Source organism: Primulina huaijiensis, chromosome 11 (assembly GCF_012295235.1).
Source record: "Primulina huaijiensis isolate GDHJ02 chromosome 11, ASM1229523v2, whole genome shotgun sequence".
NCBI lineage: Eukaryota > Viridiplantae > Streptophyta > Magnoliopsida > Lamiales > Gesneriaceae > Primulina > Primulina huaijiensis.
The window spans coordinates 1,014,812-1,031,776 of record NC_133316.1 but is presented as its reverse complement, the minus strand read 5'-3'; the positions used below and the strand labels follow the sequence as shown (position 1 = coordinate 1,031,776).

At 33.2% G+C, this 16,965-nt stretch overlaps 2 protein-coding genes across 3 annotated transcripts; both read left to right on the top strand.

The window, feature by feature from the left end:
* The first annotated feature begins 4,957 nt into the window (after window positions 1–4,957).
* Window positions 4,958–8,167, top strand: LOC140988645 (ABC transporter G family member 14-like). The gene is made up of 5 exons (XM_073457680.1): window positions 4,958–5,401; window positions 5,684–6,476; window positions 6,821–6,997; window positions 7,079–7,266; window positions 7,355–8,167. Exons 1-5 carry the CDS (start codon window positions 5,237–5,239, stop codon window positions 7,997–7,999), a joined length of 1,968 nt encoding a protein of 655 aa, XP_073313781.1. The 5' UTR covers window positions 4,958–5,236; the 3' UTR covers window positions 8,000–8,167.
* Window positions 8,168–9,520: 1,353 nt separating this feature from the next.
* On the top strand, window positions 9,521–14,959 carry LOC140987954 (ABC transporter E family member 2). 2 transcript variants are annotated; one of them, XM_073456756.1, is made up of 12 exons: window positions 9,521–9,658; window positions 9,738–9,868; window positions 10,762–10,847; window positions 10,934–11,031; window positions 11,110–11,227; window positions 11,301–11,390; window positions 11,897–12,201; window positions 12,296–12,491; window positions 12,582–12,767; window positions 12,849–13,118; window positions 14,065–14,310; window positions 14,419–14,959. In XM_073456756.1, exons 2-12 carry the CDS (start codon window positions 9,763–9,765, stop codon window positions 14,536–14,538), a joined length of 1,821 nt encoding a protein of 606 aa, XP_073312857.1. In that variant the 5' UTR covers window positions 9,521–9,658; window positions 9,738–9,762; the 3' UTR covers window positions 14,539–14,959. The 2 variants fall into 2 exon arrangements, with proteins under 2 accessions (XP_073312857.1, XP_073312856.1); XM_073456755.1 differs by lacking the exons at window positions 9,521–9,658; window positions 9,738–9,868; window positions 10,762–10,847; ... (5 more) ...; window positions 12,582–12,767; window positions 12,849–13,118 and adding exons at window positions 13,316–13,350; window positions 13,441–13,626; window positions 13,708–13,977.
* Window positions 14,960–16,965: the final 2,006 nt, after the last annotated feature.

The following is a 16,965-nucleotide window of genomic DNA, read 5'->3' as shown; positions in this document are numbered from 1 at the left end:
TCACTCACCCACCAAACTCATCTCAGATAAGAACGAGGAAGAATTATTAAAAGAAGAAGAGCAGAACCAGTTCTGTAGCTGGTGAAGAAGACTGTGATTTCTCAATTCTAATTTATGTTTTCCGTTATATCTGTTAATGCATTGTTATGTCTGGTTTTACATTTATACTGTAAAACATTAATTATCGAGTTGTAGCAGAAAATGTAATATTCAGTGTTATGAATAAAAAGACTGGTTTCTGAATTTTGTACTTCTGAGGCTTGTTGTTTTTCGAATGTAAATTTGAGAACAACGCCGGTGTCGATAAACCCCTTTCCGGGGCGTGACATAGTGTGCTTAAAGTTGCAAAAGGTACAAACTTTGGGGACTTAACAAGATTAATAGTAACACCCAAGATAGCATAATTAATCGTATTCGGAAAACCTAATACGAAATGGTGACAAGGCTTAATGGGAAATAAGAATGCACTAATTATTGATATTTTAAAGACATGTGCTCTCTTAAATCAAATGCAGCTTCATCTTACTTTTACAAATGAACAATCATTATGGGAAAAAAATCATTAAATATTTTTTTTATTTTCCCCTCGAAACCCACTATTACAAAAAGGTAAATTAATTAAAGAATCGACTCAAAAAAACAACTTGATCACACGTTAATCGACGTATATAACTTAGTGACTCAACCAAATAACTCTACAAAAGAGTGCTAGAAAAGGAGAACAATACAAAATTTACCAATTATTTGAGCATGAACCAANTAATGAATTATCACTACAATATACATTGATTGTAGTAATTTATTTCACTTCAAAAATAAAATGTAATTCCTAAATTAATTTTCCCAAATAATCCATCTTTATACTATCTTTAAATATTTTATCATTTTATTTCCTCTCTACATGTATTTTTATGATTTTAGTGTTATTTTATAATTATATTTTTAGTATAATTTTTAATTAAGTAATAAATTATAGTATCACAAGAAGATATATCAAAAAAATTAAATATATATACAACAGTAAAATAACATGATAAATATAGAATAATATGATAATATGATATCTAATATGTTTTATGGTTTTTTTTTAACAAAGAATTAAAAGTAAAGAGTTTAATAAATTATTTAGGAGAATTTATATCAACAATTATGAATGTTAATATATTAATAATCTCATAAAATATGAATCTCTTAGAAGAATTCATACGGTTTAACTATGATAAGAAATTTAAAGATTTTAACAATATTTTTAAAAAAATTATATATCAGACAAGTTATAAATTCAATAAAAAAATTTGTGCTATTTGAAACGAATACTAAGATTGTTTAATATTTAAATATTAATGATTTAAAAGTAAATCCGATCTTAGTTCTCAAAACAGTAGAATCAAAATCAGAACTAAAATATTGTTTTGGTTTCAGTTCCAAAATAAGCTATTATAATATATAAATTTCAAGACATAATTATTAAACAATTAGCTTCACTGTCTCACATGTTGTATAACTATTTTATTTGATATTAAAAATATATCATAGTAACATTAAAAAAATTTATATATCAGACAACTTTATAAATTCAATACACAAAATTTGATAATATGAGATCTTTTGATTTATAATTTTTAATTCTATAAATGTTTTTTAATTATTTATGAAATTTTAAGAAAACAAAAATTCAGTAATATGAAAATAAAAAATTTCACATTCCAATAAGTGAAAGAAGGCAAAAACTTGTATGAAACGGTCTCACGGGTCGTATTTTGTGAGATGGATCTCTTATTTGGGTCATCCATGAAAAAGTATTACTTTTTATGCTAAGAATATTACTTTTTATTATGAATATCGGTAGGATTGACCCGTCTCACAGATAAAGATTCGTGAGACCGTCTCACAAGAGACCTACTCGTAAAAGAAATATTGTAAATAATTTGACTATGCTACATCTCTAAAACTTAAAAAGCAAATGATTTTAAATGTTTCATATTACGGTTATTTGATATTAAAAAAAATTATCAAAAACAAAGAGTTTTAAATATCCAATGTACATAAGTAGATAAGAACTAAGCACAAAAAAATACATAAAAAATATATATAACAATAATTCATATATGAAAGCTTGATGAAAAATATAAATTATATATATTTTAATAATTATTCATTAATTAATGTATTGAAAATTACTTGATTGTAAAAAATATATACTCACATATGTTTTTTCTTTTAAGTGAGATAATAACTATCAATATGAAAATTTATAATGCAATGCATATATAATTTTGATTTTAATTTTAAGATATAGTAAAAATTCAAAAAATATATGAACTTTTTTTAAAAAAATATCTATAACAAAAGTATATGTTATAAAAAATTACATGCATTTGATTGTCAAAATCAATCATCAATCAAAACTTCAAATATGTAATGTATGGAAAGATATATTAATGAGCAATAGAAAGACACATAAATTATTTTCTACTGTAAAAACAATATATGACATAATCCTTATATACATATGATATTTAATATTTTTATTTAATTATTTAAAAATCAAACTAACTAATTAAACAAATAAAAAATATCAGTTTTTATGAAGTTTATTTCTTTAATTAAATTTCAAATTTTAATGGTGAAAATCATTCTAATAGTTTAAAATTTGTATTTAATAATTATTGTATTAGTTTATTTGATATTTAACATAAAATCTTATCTGAATTAATTTGTATTTCATTACATATGTTGATTTATTTATTATTATAAAATTGTTATTTAACTAGAAATTAATAGTCATCAAATATTAGTCTACAAAAGATAGATTCTGATATAAAATTTATCCGTAGTATATAATTCTAAAATCAAAAAGTAAAAAAATTTTGTGTTATATATTATTTAAATTGAATATTAAGGGTAATATTTTACTATCAATATTAGTTTTCATATTGCTTTGATGAGTTAGTCACGGTGATTTTAAATTTTGATAATTATTTGTTCTTAGTTTGTTTGCTTCACTTATGTAAATTATGATTTTATATATTATGTTCATTATAATTTATTATATTATATAAAATCGACTGCTTGAATTTTAAATTAAGAAACAATTTTGAAAATAAGTTATATAAATTCTTAATTAATTTATTCATATAATATAACAAGAGATTAAACTAATATAAATAACAAATGATTCAATTATTTTTTTAGAAAATTAATTTTTTTAGTTTTTATTGTATAATTGGTATTTGCATAAATCATGCATGTTTCATGCTAGTTTATAAAATTAGAGATGTCATATTATTTTTAATTTTTTCAAGCAAATTTTTTTTTTTTAAAAAATTTTAAAAACTAACACCAACCTTATATCCTTTGGTGTTCTCTAGAATTATTTTCATTTTCATGAAACATAAATAAAAAAAATACTTTCATTCCACTTTCAAATTCCCGTACATAACCATTATTATAATTCAACTTTTAATCATCACCACCGAAAACAAATCTATCACTATATCATATCTTAAAATAGAATTAAAAAACTAATCAACCTAACCAATTCCGAAAATAAATTAATTTTAAAAAGTAAATGTATATAACCAAACTTACTAACTTTTTCAGTAAAAGTAATTTAAAGATGGTTCAGCCAGCTTTGGCAAGAATTTTGGATCAGGAATCCATATCTGCAATCTGTCCAACTAGGCTACAAGTAGAACAAAGCAAGAGGGAACATGAACAAGACATGGATTGGTACTGCAGAGTTTTCTTAGCCAAGCCGAGGCGACGCCGAGACGGTAGTCCTGATGAAAAGAAGAGCATGCTCATTTATACAGTCTAAATAAAAAGACAAATCTTTAAATTTTATAAAGGTATGTTCAAATATGCGAGACAACACAACTCGATTTATATTTATAACTAAGTTTGTGTGGCTCTTACTATCGCTACACATGCACGCATCGCCTGCGAATGGGTGATGGTATCTGTGTAATGCACATCCAGTGTCAAGTATACAATTTGAAAGACTAGATAATACTGAGAGACAAGGTAAAGTGGCTCCACCATGTCCCCGTTCCTTTAATCAACCTTAGTGCTCCGTAATTTTTTTCTATGGACAAGATTTGTAATCCATTGATGGGTTCATCCTGTAATCATCTCTCTTTCTAATCCACTGGCCGAAAATGTGATAATGGGAAAGATGAAAAGGAATAAAAGATCGAGGAGATAATTCATTAAGAAGATAAACTGTGTTGAGAACCTAACCTCAACTCCACCTTTCCAGTAAATGCTATACTAACAGAGAAAACTGTCACAAGTTATCAGTCATATATGGTTGTATCTGATTCTCGACGATTAGATCGTCATAAATTTTCAAATGATAAATGATGTTTAGTATTCAGGCATAGCTTCGGGGGACTTGACGTGCGGCGGACAAGAACTGAAATGCATATAAAGTAAGAATCCATTCGCAGAACCATATATAAATCAAACTAATCAGTAGCTAATATGGGTAAAAAGTGAGATGAGGAAATCACTATAGTTGTTCACTATGAAGAAAACAAGGCTTGGATACTTTATGTTCAAATGAGAACCTAATTAACACCTCAATAATGCTTAAAAAACACAAGCGTTTGATTTTTATTCATGTTTCCTATGATATTGACATATTTGGTTCTTCTTCTGTACTCCAACTTCCTCCATAATCATTAGATAAGTGATAGGGTAATATATATCAACTTGTTCTTCGCAGGCAAAAAGCACTGTGGGGATCCAGAAAATAATATTGTTCAGTGGCATGGTTCTCACTTCCCACTAACAATTTTATAACAACTTGCATGAAGATGTAAAACAGTGTTGCTCGTAGGAAAGAGAAACCATAAAAAATATTGGAAAATAATAAAGCATCAGATGTTAGCAAGAGAGATAGGATGCTTATATATTAATATATGCTAAAAAGAAAAGGAGGAAACTGCTATAAATCAATTAACTAACATAAACTAGAGTGGAACTTTCTTTATGAGAGAAAGATGGGATCCCACCAGAAATGTTAGGCCTACAAGAAAAACTTTAATGTATGAGATTCTTTCGTCTGTGTCTGCGGTTATATATTTGTGTATCGATCCTTTCACTGGGAACCAAAGCTAAAAGCTGCTGTTAAACGTCTGCCTCCTTTCCATCCTATACCAATACGCCACGAATTTCCACCTCTACCGATATACCGCGACAGAAAACAGTCTGAGCATCAGTAGATTTAACCATGCCCCTGTGTTCTGTAGCACCAAAACCAGAAAATGATGGCACTGAACTGGAGAAAGGCCTACCAAAGAAGCTGGAGACCTGCGACATGGCATATCTGGCTTACCCAGCTCAGAACAATTCACAATCCTTTCTACAGCGGACGTTATTTCCAATAAGTTTAAAGGTCTCCCCTACCCCCGCACACTTGTCTACACAAAAATAAAAATAGTTTCACACCGATAATCACATGCATGCATTAGATCAGACTCCAGCAAGCCACCAGCCTGCTTGCATTTTTAAAAAAATGTTAAAGGCAGTTGACAGGACAGATTTGCACAAAAAGTATGCATGTTACTACTAACAGCTAATGGTTTACTAGATGAGGATAAAAATACTACAAACTTTCTTCACTTAGGAACGTATTAGCGACATGTTACACCTGCTGAATATTCTTCTTATGTTTCAGTTCAAAGAGATTGTCTACAAAGTTAACTATGAGAGGCAAGGAACTTGTTGTGGAGGAACCTCAAACACCAGAGAAAAAGTAATACTAAATGGGATCACAGGCATGATTTCACCGGGGGAGATACTAGCCATGTTAGGTCCATCAGGCAGTGGAAAAACCACACTTCTTACAGCCCTTGGAGGTCGTCTCTCTGGAAACTTGTCAGGCAAGATCACTTACAATGGCCAGCCTTTTTCAGGCTCCATCCGACGTCGAACAGGATTTGTTGCGCAGGATGATATTCTATACCCACATCTTAGTGTGTTTGAAACTCTTTTATTTACTGCACTATTACGGCTACCGAAAAGTCTGACCAGAGAAGCAAAAGTACAGCACGTGGAGCATGTCATAACAGAACTGGGATTAACTAGGTGTCGTAATAGCATGATAGGAGGGCCCCTTTTTAGAGGAATATCAGGAGGGGAGAAAAAAAGGGTGAGCATAGGTCAAGAAATGCTCATCAATCCAAGCTTATTGTTACTAGATGAGCCCACCTCAGGCTTAGATTCCACCACAGCTCAACGAATTCTGAACACTGTCAAAGGACTTGCTAATGGAGGTCGAACTGTTATAACCACCATTCATCAGCCCTCTAGCCGACTCTACCATATGTTCGATAAGGTAGTCTTGCTCTCTGAAGGCTGCCCAATTTACTACGGTCCTGCATCAACTGCCTTGCAGTACTTCTCTTCAATTGGGTTTCCGACATCCATAGTTGTCAATCCGGCTGATCTATTGCTTGATCTTGCTAATGGTAATTAGAAAATCATGCTTTCCACAACAAGTACTTAGCACAACCACATAGTTTATGGTCAAGGACCTTGCCCCATTTATTCACCTTTCCTGCTCAAGTAGCATACAGAGTCAAATTACTCTACACAAAGGTTGGTTCTGAAAATATGAAATGGGATTTAACAAAACAAGACCCACCCGCAGCTCGTTAATTTCAATCGAGTATGACATCTTACAGACTGTACTAATCTATCTAACACATTCATTAACACTGCCAGCAAGAAATAATTATAATCATGAATCTAGATACTTGTCTATTTTAGAAAATGGAAATGAGAAGAAAGTCCTAATTTTTCACATTTCCAGGGATTGGACCAGATTTCCAACACTCTACCAATCACAGTGACAACAGTCAGCAAGATCCAGCATCTGTAAGAGAATTTCTCATCTCTGCTTATGATAAGAACATTTCTACCAGGCTGAAAACTGAGTTGTATAGTTCAGACGTAATTATCTACAACTACAACGAAGAAAACTCTACGAGTAACCACTCTTCTCCCTCAAAATCAGAGAACTTGTACATTTTCACAAGCTTTTAAGGTTCACAGTTTTCAAATGATGTAGGAGATGATTTGAAATTCGAAAAATGGTGCACAACATGGTGGCATCAATTTCATGTCCTGCTATTACGAGGATTACGGGAGAGAAGATTTGAAGCCTTCAACAGGCTAAGAACCTTTCAAGTTGTAAGTGTGGCAATACTTGGAGGTCTTCTATGGTGGCAAACCCCACCGTCTCACATTGACGACCGTGTAAGCCTTTTCCACACATCCATGTTTATATTATTACGTAATTATGGTGTATTCTCAAGTCTGGTAATTAAGAATTACTTTCTTGCAGATAGCCATGCTGTCCTTTTTCTCTGTATTTTGGGGCTTCTACCCCCTTTATAATGCTGTTTTCACTTTTCCCCAAGAAAGGAACATGCTAAAGAAGGAAAGGTCATCTGGAATGTACCGCCTATCCTCCTACTATCTAGCCAGAACAGTCGGAGATCTTCCACTCGAGCTTGCACTGCCAACCATATTTACCTTCATCTTTTATTGGATGGGTGGCCTTAAACCTGACCCTGCCACCTTTATCTTCTCCCTTCTAATTGTTCTTTTAAGCGTCCTTGTTTCCCAAAGTCTTGGATTGGCATTTGGCGCCATACTCATGGACGTAAAACAAGCTGCAACTTTAGCCTCGGTTACAACTTTGGTTTTCCTTATTGCCGGTGGATACTATGTCAGACAAATCCCCCCTTTCATGGTCTGGCTAAAATATCTGAGCTTCAGCTACTACTGTTATAAGCTACTTCTTGGGATTCAGTATGAGGAGAATGATTACTATGAGTGTGCAAATGGGGTCTACTGCCGAGTCGCAGATCACCCTGCCATCAAATCCGTTGGTTTGAGCCATCTGTGGATGGGCATTTCCATCATGGTGCTGATGTTGGTGGGATACAGATTTGTTGCATACCTAGCTTTGCGCCGATTGCGATGATGGATGCTTACCCGTTCACCAGCATAACAAGTTCTATTTCTTCAACTGAGGAGTGCTTTTAGTTTAGGCAAATTCCAGATGGCCAGGTTTTGATTACAGAGCACTAAAACTTCAATGTGGCAACCTTCTGGCTGTGGTTTATATAAATCTTTGGAAATTGTGTATTTATCATTTTATTTTTCCCACCAATTCATAGTGTTCTTAATTGAGATATGCATGCTAACTAGAAAACGAGCCATTATGGTTGATGAAGATGAGACAAATGGCAAACAATACAAATGCAAAACAAAAATTCCCTTGAGCACATCCATTAAAAGCCCATGATGATATATTTAAAGCCAAAAGAAGAATATCTCCAATACTTTTTGCATGCTTCCGAAAAGTTATTTAAATGCGATCTAGAGTGGACGATGGAGGTTGCCACGTCCTTGTTTAAAAAAAATTAAATCATGAAATGACACATTATATTTTATTCTGGAATCTATGATTTAAATATAGAATCATAATTTTGTATCCGGCCACTTAAGTGTACTGTTCGTAGTTTAAATTTTTTTTTTAAAAAAAAAAAAAATTTTAGATCAAACGTCAAGTGGATACATCACTTCGTACACAATTCAATAATTTTGCGTACCAAAATTTAAGATATTTGAAGATCTTGCTCATGCATAATTTTGAAATCGTATAAGGTTTTAAAATTATTCATTATTTATCCATGTGTTATTATCATTATTATTTTTCCAAATATTATTAATTTTTTATTATAATAATAAAAAAACAAATATATTTACTTTTACAAAATGGGACTTGGGTGTGTACTGTAGATCATGCAACGTGTGTTGAACTCCTCTTTTAATGGAAAGAGGATCATTAATGGGATCATATGAAAGCATTGGTCACACTCGTTCCTCAATCAATCAAAACCTCGCAGATCCGAACACAGTCGACATCTACACCAACATAGACCCCAGCATCAGCAGCATCACCGGGCGTCGTCATTTGGGTTCATCTTCGGATTAATATGAGAGTTATATTTGACAACTATAACGTCTGCTAAAACAATAAACACTCGATTCTTCAATATTTTTTATAACCTTTTTTTTATAATTAATTATAATAATTATTGAAGGAGGATTTTTTGGTATTTTTCAAAATTTTATAATATTTTTTACGATAATATTTTGAATTTTTATTTTGAAGAAATAATATTTTGATATTTGAGGTGATAATTTCATGAATATTCTATCTATTATCATCATATAATAATTATATTGGTAAGTATCTTGTAATACGATCTCACACATTTATATTTGTGAGACGGGTCAAACCGATTTATATATACAAGAAAAAATAATAAATTTGATATAAAATATAATACTTTTTATGAGTTTGATCGAGTTAGAAATTTATTTCATAAAATTAACTTGTGAGACGTTCACATGATTTTATATATATATATATACACACACACAGAGAAGGACATCCTTCGCGAGTAATTGCGACATCCTAGTAAGGCACGAAAGCGTGATTTTAACATTACCAGGTAATGCGATTTAATCGACAACGTTCCCGGAAACCCTAACCCGATTCTCTACGTGTGCCACCAGAATATTAGCACATCCCCCGCTTTACTTCTCTGGCGTCCTCGAGTCTTCTTTTATTGTACGCAATTCCTTTTGTTAATTTAATTGTTTGGCTTTTGAAGTTTTTATTTCAATTTTGTTTGGTTTAATTTGGGCAGTGATCAGTCGAATATATAGAGAGGGATGGCAGATCAGAAACTGACGCGTATCGCTATAGTGAGCTCCGATAAGTGCAAGCCGAAAAAGTGTCGCCAGGAGTGCAAGAAGAGCTGCCCTGTGGTCAAAACCGGTAATCTCCCCTTTTTTGAGGTTGATTTTTGTGCATGGTTGATGGTGTGGTTATTGTGGAATGTTGCTCGAAAGTGTATTTTCTGGGTTTTGTTCAATTTGGTATTTGGATAGATATTTCGATCACTTTTTTCTTGTTTTATCATATGCTAATGTCTTTTGATTCACTGAATAAAAGCTAAATACTTTAGCTTAAAATTTTCCGTTGGGAAAGCACAGGTCTAGTTTAGAGTTTGTGGGCAATGTAAGTTTATCATCTTTTTTCTCCAAGTTTTGATCTTTCCCCCAAATCCATAACCATATATAAGAAGATTTATGTTTCCTTGTAATTGGGGATTGGACATGAAACCTTTACTGGCTTTGGCTCCCTTATCCTCAATCTGAGTGTACCCCAATCATGCGTCCATAATTTGCTCTGAATTCATCATTGCAAATAATCATAGGTTTCTCTAAACAACGATGGGGGACATAATTATTGCCCAGAGTCAGCGCTCACGTGATATAGTTACCATTATTTCATGTATGCTGACTGCATTTGACTCATAGAAATAATTGTTGTGAAGAAGAACTTTCGTATGTGGATTTATTATCCCCTCCCTGTGTATTGCTTCGTCTATTTATACATTATTTATCTAAGAAAATATTGATGTTTGCAATAAAAACCCAATTACAATGCCTGGGATGCTTGTTTTTGCGCACGGAGCATTAAGATGAGGCTGTATAGTTCTAAAAGAGAAAAAAATCCATTTCAGAATTTATGTGATTAACTCTGATTTTCAGCAATACAGCTTCAGAGATGTTAAAATACTACACCAAAAGCTTCTCTAATGGATTGATTTTATTTTTGTTGCATGGATGTCGTGTCTGTGTTTCTGATATTTTATATAATTGCAGGCAAACTATGCATTGAGGTGACTCCTGCAGCGAAGATTGCTTTCATCTCTGAGGAGTTGTGTATTGGGTGCGGTATATGTGTGAAGGTCTGTCCAATGAAAGGACCATTTTTTTGCCTTAGTGTTAAATTTACAAGCTCCCCAACTCTAAAAATGTTTGACTTGTTATGTAGAAATGTCCATTTGAAGCCATCCAGATTATCAATCTGCCAAAAGACCTCGATAAGGATACCACACACCGATATGGTCCCAACACATTTAAATTACATAGGTTTGACCTGATTGTAGTTACCCTCAGTATATGGCTTTTGGTTATTACTTGCTAACCTTCTAAAAATATTTTACTCAGATTACCTGTTCCAAGACCTGGACAAGTTCTTGGCTTGGTTGGAACTAATGGCATTGGAAAATCAACTGCTCTGAAAGTTTTGGCTGGCAAATTGAAGCCTAACTTGGGACGCTTTAACGTAAGCTTTTCAACTTATTTTAATTTTTCCATCGGAGGTTAATTTGTTTCTCAACATTTTCCGTGTCCTGCAGAACCCTCCTGATTGGCAGGAAATTTTGACATATTTTCGAGGATCTGAGCTGCAAAACTATTTTACGCGTATCCTTGAAGATAATTTGAAGGTAATTTCTGATTTTAAAAAAATTTACTGTTGAGATGAGAGATGCCATGTTTGTATTTTATTTGGGAAATTCTGCAGAAACTGGCTGCTTCACTTTTGAAGTTTGTTTGCGGAGTGATTTTGACGCTGCTTTAGTCACTCCATTGTTCAAAACTTTTGAAACAATCTCTGCTTTTGTTGAATTCATGAAAATATCTCCTGGTCTGTGATAGTCTTATAGGAATATAGCCTACATAACTACCTTGATAGTTTGTGATGACACATTTATTTCTTATGATCATTGTATGTTTTAGTTTCTTTTGATTGCCTAATTGAAAAAAAAAAATGGCTAGCTAATAAATCAGTTAGTAGTTGTATTTCATTTCCTACGGAAAATAATGACAAGTCCTGTTTTAGTGGAGAATGTTAAAGTTCAGTTTTTATTATTATTGACTTGTCAATTTAAATCTCATTTCTTTCTTCCAAGTTGTGACACCTTTCTTACTATTGATGGATTCATTTTTTCAGGCGATCATCAAGCCACAGTATGTGGACCACATCCCGAAAGCTGTTCAAGGCAATGTTGGGCAAGTTCTTGCTCAGAAAGACGAGAGAGAAGTAAAAGAAGAACTTTGTGTTGATCTTGAGCTGACTCAAGTCATGGACCGCAATGTGGGCGATTTATCTGGTGGAGAGCTCCAGAGATTTGCTATAGCTGTTGTTGCTATACAGAATGCGGAGATTTATATGTTTGATGAGCCCTCGAGTTATCTTGATGTGAAGCAGAGGCTCAAAGCTGCTCAAGTTGTCAGATCTTTGCTCCGACCCAACAGGTTTCATGACATTTCTATTTGTACTCTTGTTTAGTAATCAGACTTCAGCCTTCTCTGTTACGAGACCTCACATTAAAAATATTTTACTTCTCAGCTATGTTATTGTTGTGGAGCATGATCTTAGTGTACTTGATTATTTATCGGACTTCATCTGCTGCCTTTATGGGAGGCCTGGTGTATATGGGGTGGTAACACTCCCGTTCTCCGTCAGAGAGGGAATCAATATATTTCTGGCTGGATTTGTCCCAACAGAGAATCTAAGATTTCGGGATGAATCTCTTACTTTTAGGGTAACTTGTATGATTCATCTGAATATATAGCTCGTAACAGGAATTGTGGTGTTGAGTGTGATGGCATTAGTTCATTTCTTTTCCTCTCAGGTTGCTGAGACTCCCCAGGAAAGTGCCGAGGAAATTGAGACATATGCGAGGTATAAGTATCCAACCATGACTAAGACTCAGGGTAATTTTCAACTTAAGGTAGTGGAAGGGGAGTTCACTGATTCTCAAATCATTGTCATGCTTGGTGAAAACGGGACAGGGAAGACAACGTTCATAAGGATGCTGGTAAATTTATTTATTGGTGTCTATAGCATGTGCGATGATATAGTCATTTTTTCCTACAATTTATATCCATATGAATCGCAGGCCGGTCTATTGAAACCTGACTTGGTAGAAGGATCAGATGTAGAGATTCCGGAATTCAATGTTTCTTACAAGCCCCAGAAGATCAGTCCGAAATTCCAATCTACTGTTAGAATTCTGTTGCATCAAAAAATACGTGATTCTTATATGCATCCGCAGTTCGTATCAGATGTGATGAAACCTCTCCTAATCGAGCAGCTAATGGATCAAGAAGTCGTGAATCTTTCTGGTGGAGAGTTGCAAAGAGTTGCTTTAACCCTCTGCCTTGGAAAGGTTAATTTTTACCTGCATGTACTTTATTTATAAATATTTATCATCTGTTTTATGATATATGATTTGCCATTTTGGGTTTGCTTGCAGCCTGCCGACATATATTTGATAGATGAACCGAGTGCATATCTGGACTCTGAGCAGCGTATCGTTGCTTCAAAAGTCATTAAGAGATTTATACTTCATGCAAAGAAGACCNAATCTAAGATTTCGGGATGAATCTCTTACTTTTAGGGTAACTTGTATGATTCATCTGAATATATAGCTCGTAACAGGAATTGTGGTGTTGAGTGTGATGGCATTAGTTCATTTCTTTTCCTCTCAGGTTGCTGAGACTCCCCAGGAAAGTGCCGAGGAAATTGAGACATATGCGAGGTATAAGTATCCAACCATGACTAAGACTCAGGGTAATTTTCAACTTAAGGTAGTGGAAGGGGAGTTCACTGATTCTCAAATCATTGTCATGCTTGGTGAAAACGGGACAGGGAAGACAACGTTCATAAGGATGCTGGTAAATTTATTTATTGGTGTCTATAGCATGTGCGATGATATAGTCATTTTTTCCTACAATTTATATCCATATGAATCGCAGGCCGGTCTATTGAAACCTGACTTGGTAGAAGGATCAGATGTAGAGATTCCGGAATTCAATGTTTCTTACAAGCCCCAGAAGATCAGTCCGAAATTCCAATCTACTGTTAGAATTCTGTTGCATCAAAAAATACGTGATTCTTATATGCATCCGCAGTTCGTATCAGATGTGATGAAACCTCTCCTAATCGAGCAGCTAATGGATCAAGAAGTCGTGAATCTTTCTGGTGGAGAGTTGCAAAGAGTTGCTTTAACCCTCTGCCTTGGAAAGGTTAATTTTTACCTGCATGTACTTTATTTATAAATATTTATCATCTGTTTTATGATATATGATTTGCCATTTTGGGTTTGCTTGCAGCCTGCCGACATATATTTGATAGATGAACCGAGTGCATATCTGGACTCTGAGCAGCGTATCGTTGCTTCAAAAGTCATTAAGAGATTTATACTTCATGCAAAGAAGACCGCATTTGTTGTCGAGCACGACTTCATAATGGCAACATACCTTGCAGACAGGGTTATTGTGTACGAGGGAAAGCCATCTATAGATTGTATTGCCAATTCGCCTCAATCTTTACTGACAGGAATGAACCTATTCTTATCTGTAAGCCCACTAAACTTTACTACTATGACGGTCTCCACAAATTTTCTTCTTCAATTTGTACATCCAAACGTAACCACCGATGACAATTTGTGTTACTAATTTATGCAGCATCTGGACATTACTTTTCGACGGGATCCAACAAATTATCGTCCAAGAATCAACAAACTGGACTCGACCAAGGACCGGGAGCAGAAGTCTGCTGGATCATATTATTATTTGGACGACTAATTCCAATATAATAACCTTTCTTTAAAAATGGTCTTTGGTTACCATTTTTACCTCTTGGGTGATATTAACTAGTGCTCCAAGTCCATCTTAAGGTGCCGAATCTTAGCGACAAAAAAAGGGTTTCAACATCTGGTGGCTAAAAAGTGACTGAATATAATCGAAGAAAAAGCGATTTTTAGAGGTAAAATTGATTACTGCCGCATACGAGAATTTATATATTGGTTTGCTGTTATTGATTTCCAGTTTTGGCCATTTTAATTGTCTTATTGTATGTTAGGATTTACTTTTTCTTTCTTTTTTTGGTGATTTAAATTTGCGAGTCGACCCATTGTATTGCACCTTGCAATGTTTTTTTGACGTGGAATTTGTAGTTTCATTGGATTATAAGAAAGTTGGGTAAGGACTGAGGTGGATTTATCTACATTTTTCTGTCTGTTGGCAAACTCAAATCATGCAGACTAAATTGGATATTCGTTCTAAATCACATTTTCCAAAAATATTATTCATATATTTTCAGAAAATAAATCCGGTCTCCTATATTTTTTAACTTATTATTATTATTATTATTATTATTATTATTAGTAGTAGTAGTAGTAGTAGTACCGTACATGTTTTTCATACTTCAGATGATATGTGAAAAAACACATCTTATTTTCAGAACGAATTAATTTTTGCCTGAATTTTTAATAATACCAGGACTATCGAAAATTGATAATCTGGTGTCAGATAAATAGTTCCCAATAAAATTCACTTAGGGGGTGTTTGGTAGGGGTGATAAGGTGGGTTTATTTTTTTTTTAACTCATCTTATCCCTCGTTTGGTACGCGTGATTATTTAACCAAGTCAATCCCTCTTATAAATGATTAGGTTATATTAGGTAGGTTAAAATAATATTTCCTCACCCCTTAGGATTATTTATCCTACTATTAATCCTTCATATTTTTCCAATTTTACCATTCTCCTAAATTCAAACTCACCACCACTTCTTTCCACCGACCGTCCACGGGCAACATCCGCCAAAGGCCGACCACCGCCGCCGGCAACCGTCGGCCACCGCCGACCATTGCCGCCGCCGGCGGCCGTCCACCGCCGACCGTTGTCGGCGCTTCCGGCCGTCCACCGCCAGCCGTCGTCTCCGGCCGACCGCCATCGCCGCCTCTGTCGGACCGCCGCCGTCGGAGTGGAAGAAGAAAAACAGAAAAAGAAGGAGCAATTTTGTCATTTCATCAAAAAATTCAAAATTATCTCACACTTAAAAATCATACCAAACATAATACAATTTTACATTATGTATTATATTTCTATCACAATCATTTTTTTTATCATTTACATACTAATCATTAGTTTATTTTATCCTCCAAATCAAACGCAGCCTTAAAGACAGTTTTCAATTTCAAAAAAAAAAAAACAGTTTCAAAATTCTCAACTTTTGTGTTATATATGTATATAATTTGTTGAAGAAGAAATTGTATTCTTTGAAATAACATATTTTTACGTAGGATCAAACATTTACAGTTTTATTAATAAAAAAAATTTGTTGATGATAATTGTGTAATTCAATTTTTTCTAAATGCACAACAGTCAAGCTTTGCTTCTAAACTGTTCTCCAATCTAGAACAATTAATGTATCCCAATATTAACCTCTCAATAGTTGTATTGCAATCTATGATAATGGAACATCATATGTAATATCGATCAATTATTGATTTATCAAAAGCTATAATTTGTGGTAACAATGCAACTTAAATATTTTATATCGTACATCAACTCGATTATAATGTGTCGACCGCTTTCCCATCATAGTAATTATTACAAGCCAAATATTTATTATAATTTTTTTATAAATCATAACAAAATCAGTTTAAATGACAGTATTTTTATGATATCACATACTATTATCCCTTGTTTTTAGTAATATAACAATAATTGATAACTTGAATAAGAATGAATTGTTTTATATATAAATATTAAATATTACTATGAGTAAGAGCCCATATTAATTAAGCCAACTGGCTGCCATTAGTTTTAATTATATTCAAGGGTTTTTGTTTGATTGCTTCTTCCACGAATGCCTCCCCCTATGATAGGAGCAATTTTTTTATGATAAAATGTATAATTATTTCAAAATGTTTTAATTTCTCGGATGCAAATTTCTCATTAATTTTATAACAATTCAAAACTTATTTTATTTTATTTTTTTTAGCTGGATAAGAAGTCAATACTGATTTCATTTGCAATAAAATTATAATTTTATTGGCAAATTGCCATAAATAAATAATTTAAACTAATACGACCAAAACTCAAAAGTGTCCAGAAACATAAAATCTACGTGCCATATTATTGTGATTGAAAAACGAAACGAATGAATTTATGTTTAAAACCACCTATGTATAAGATTAGATTTTTAATAAAATTAAAAAAAAAAAA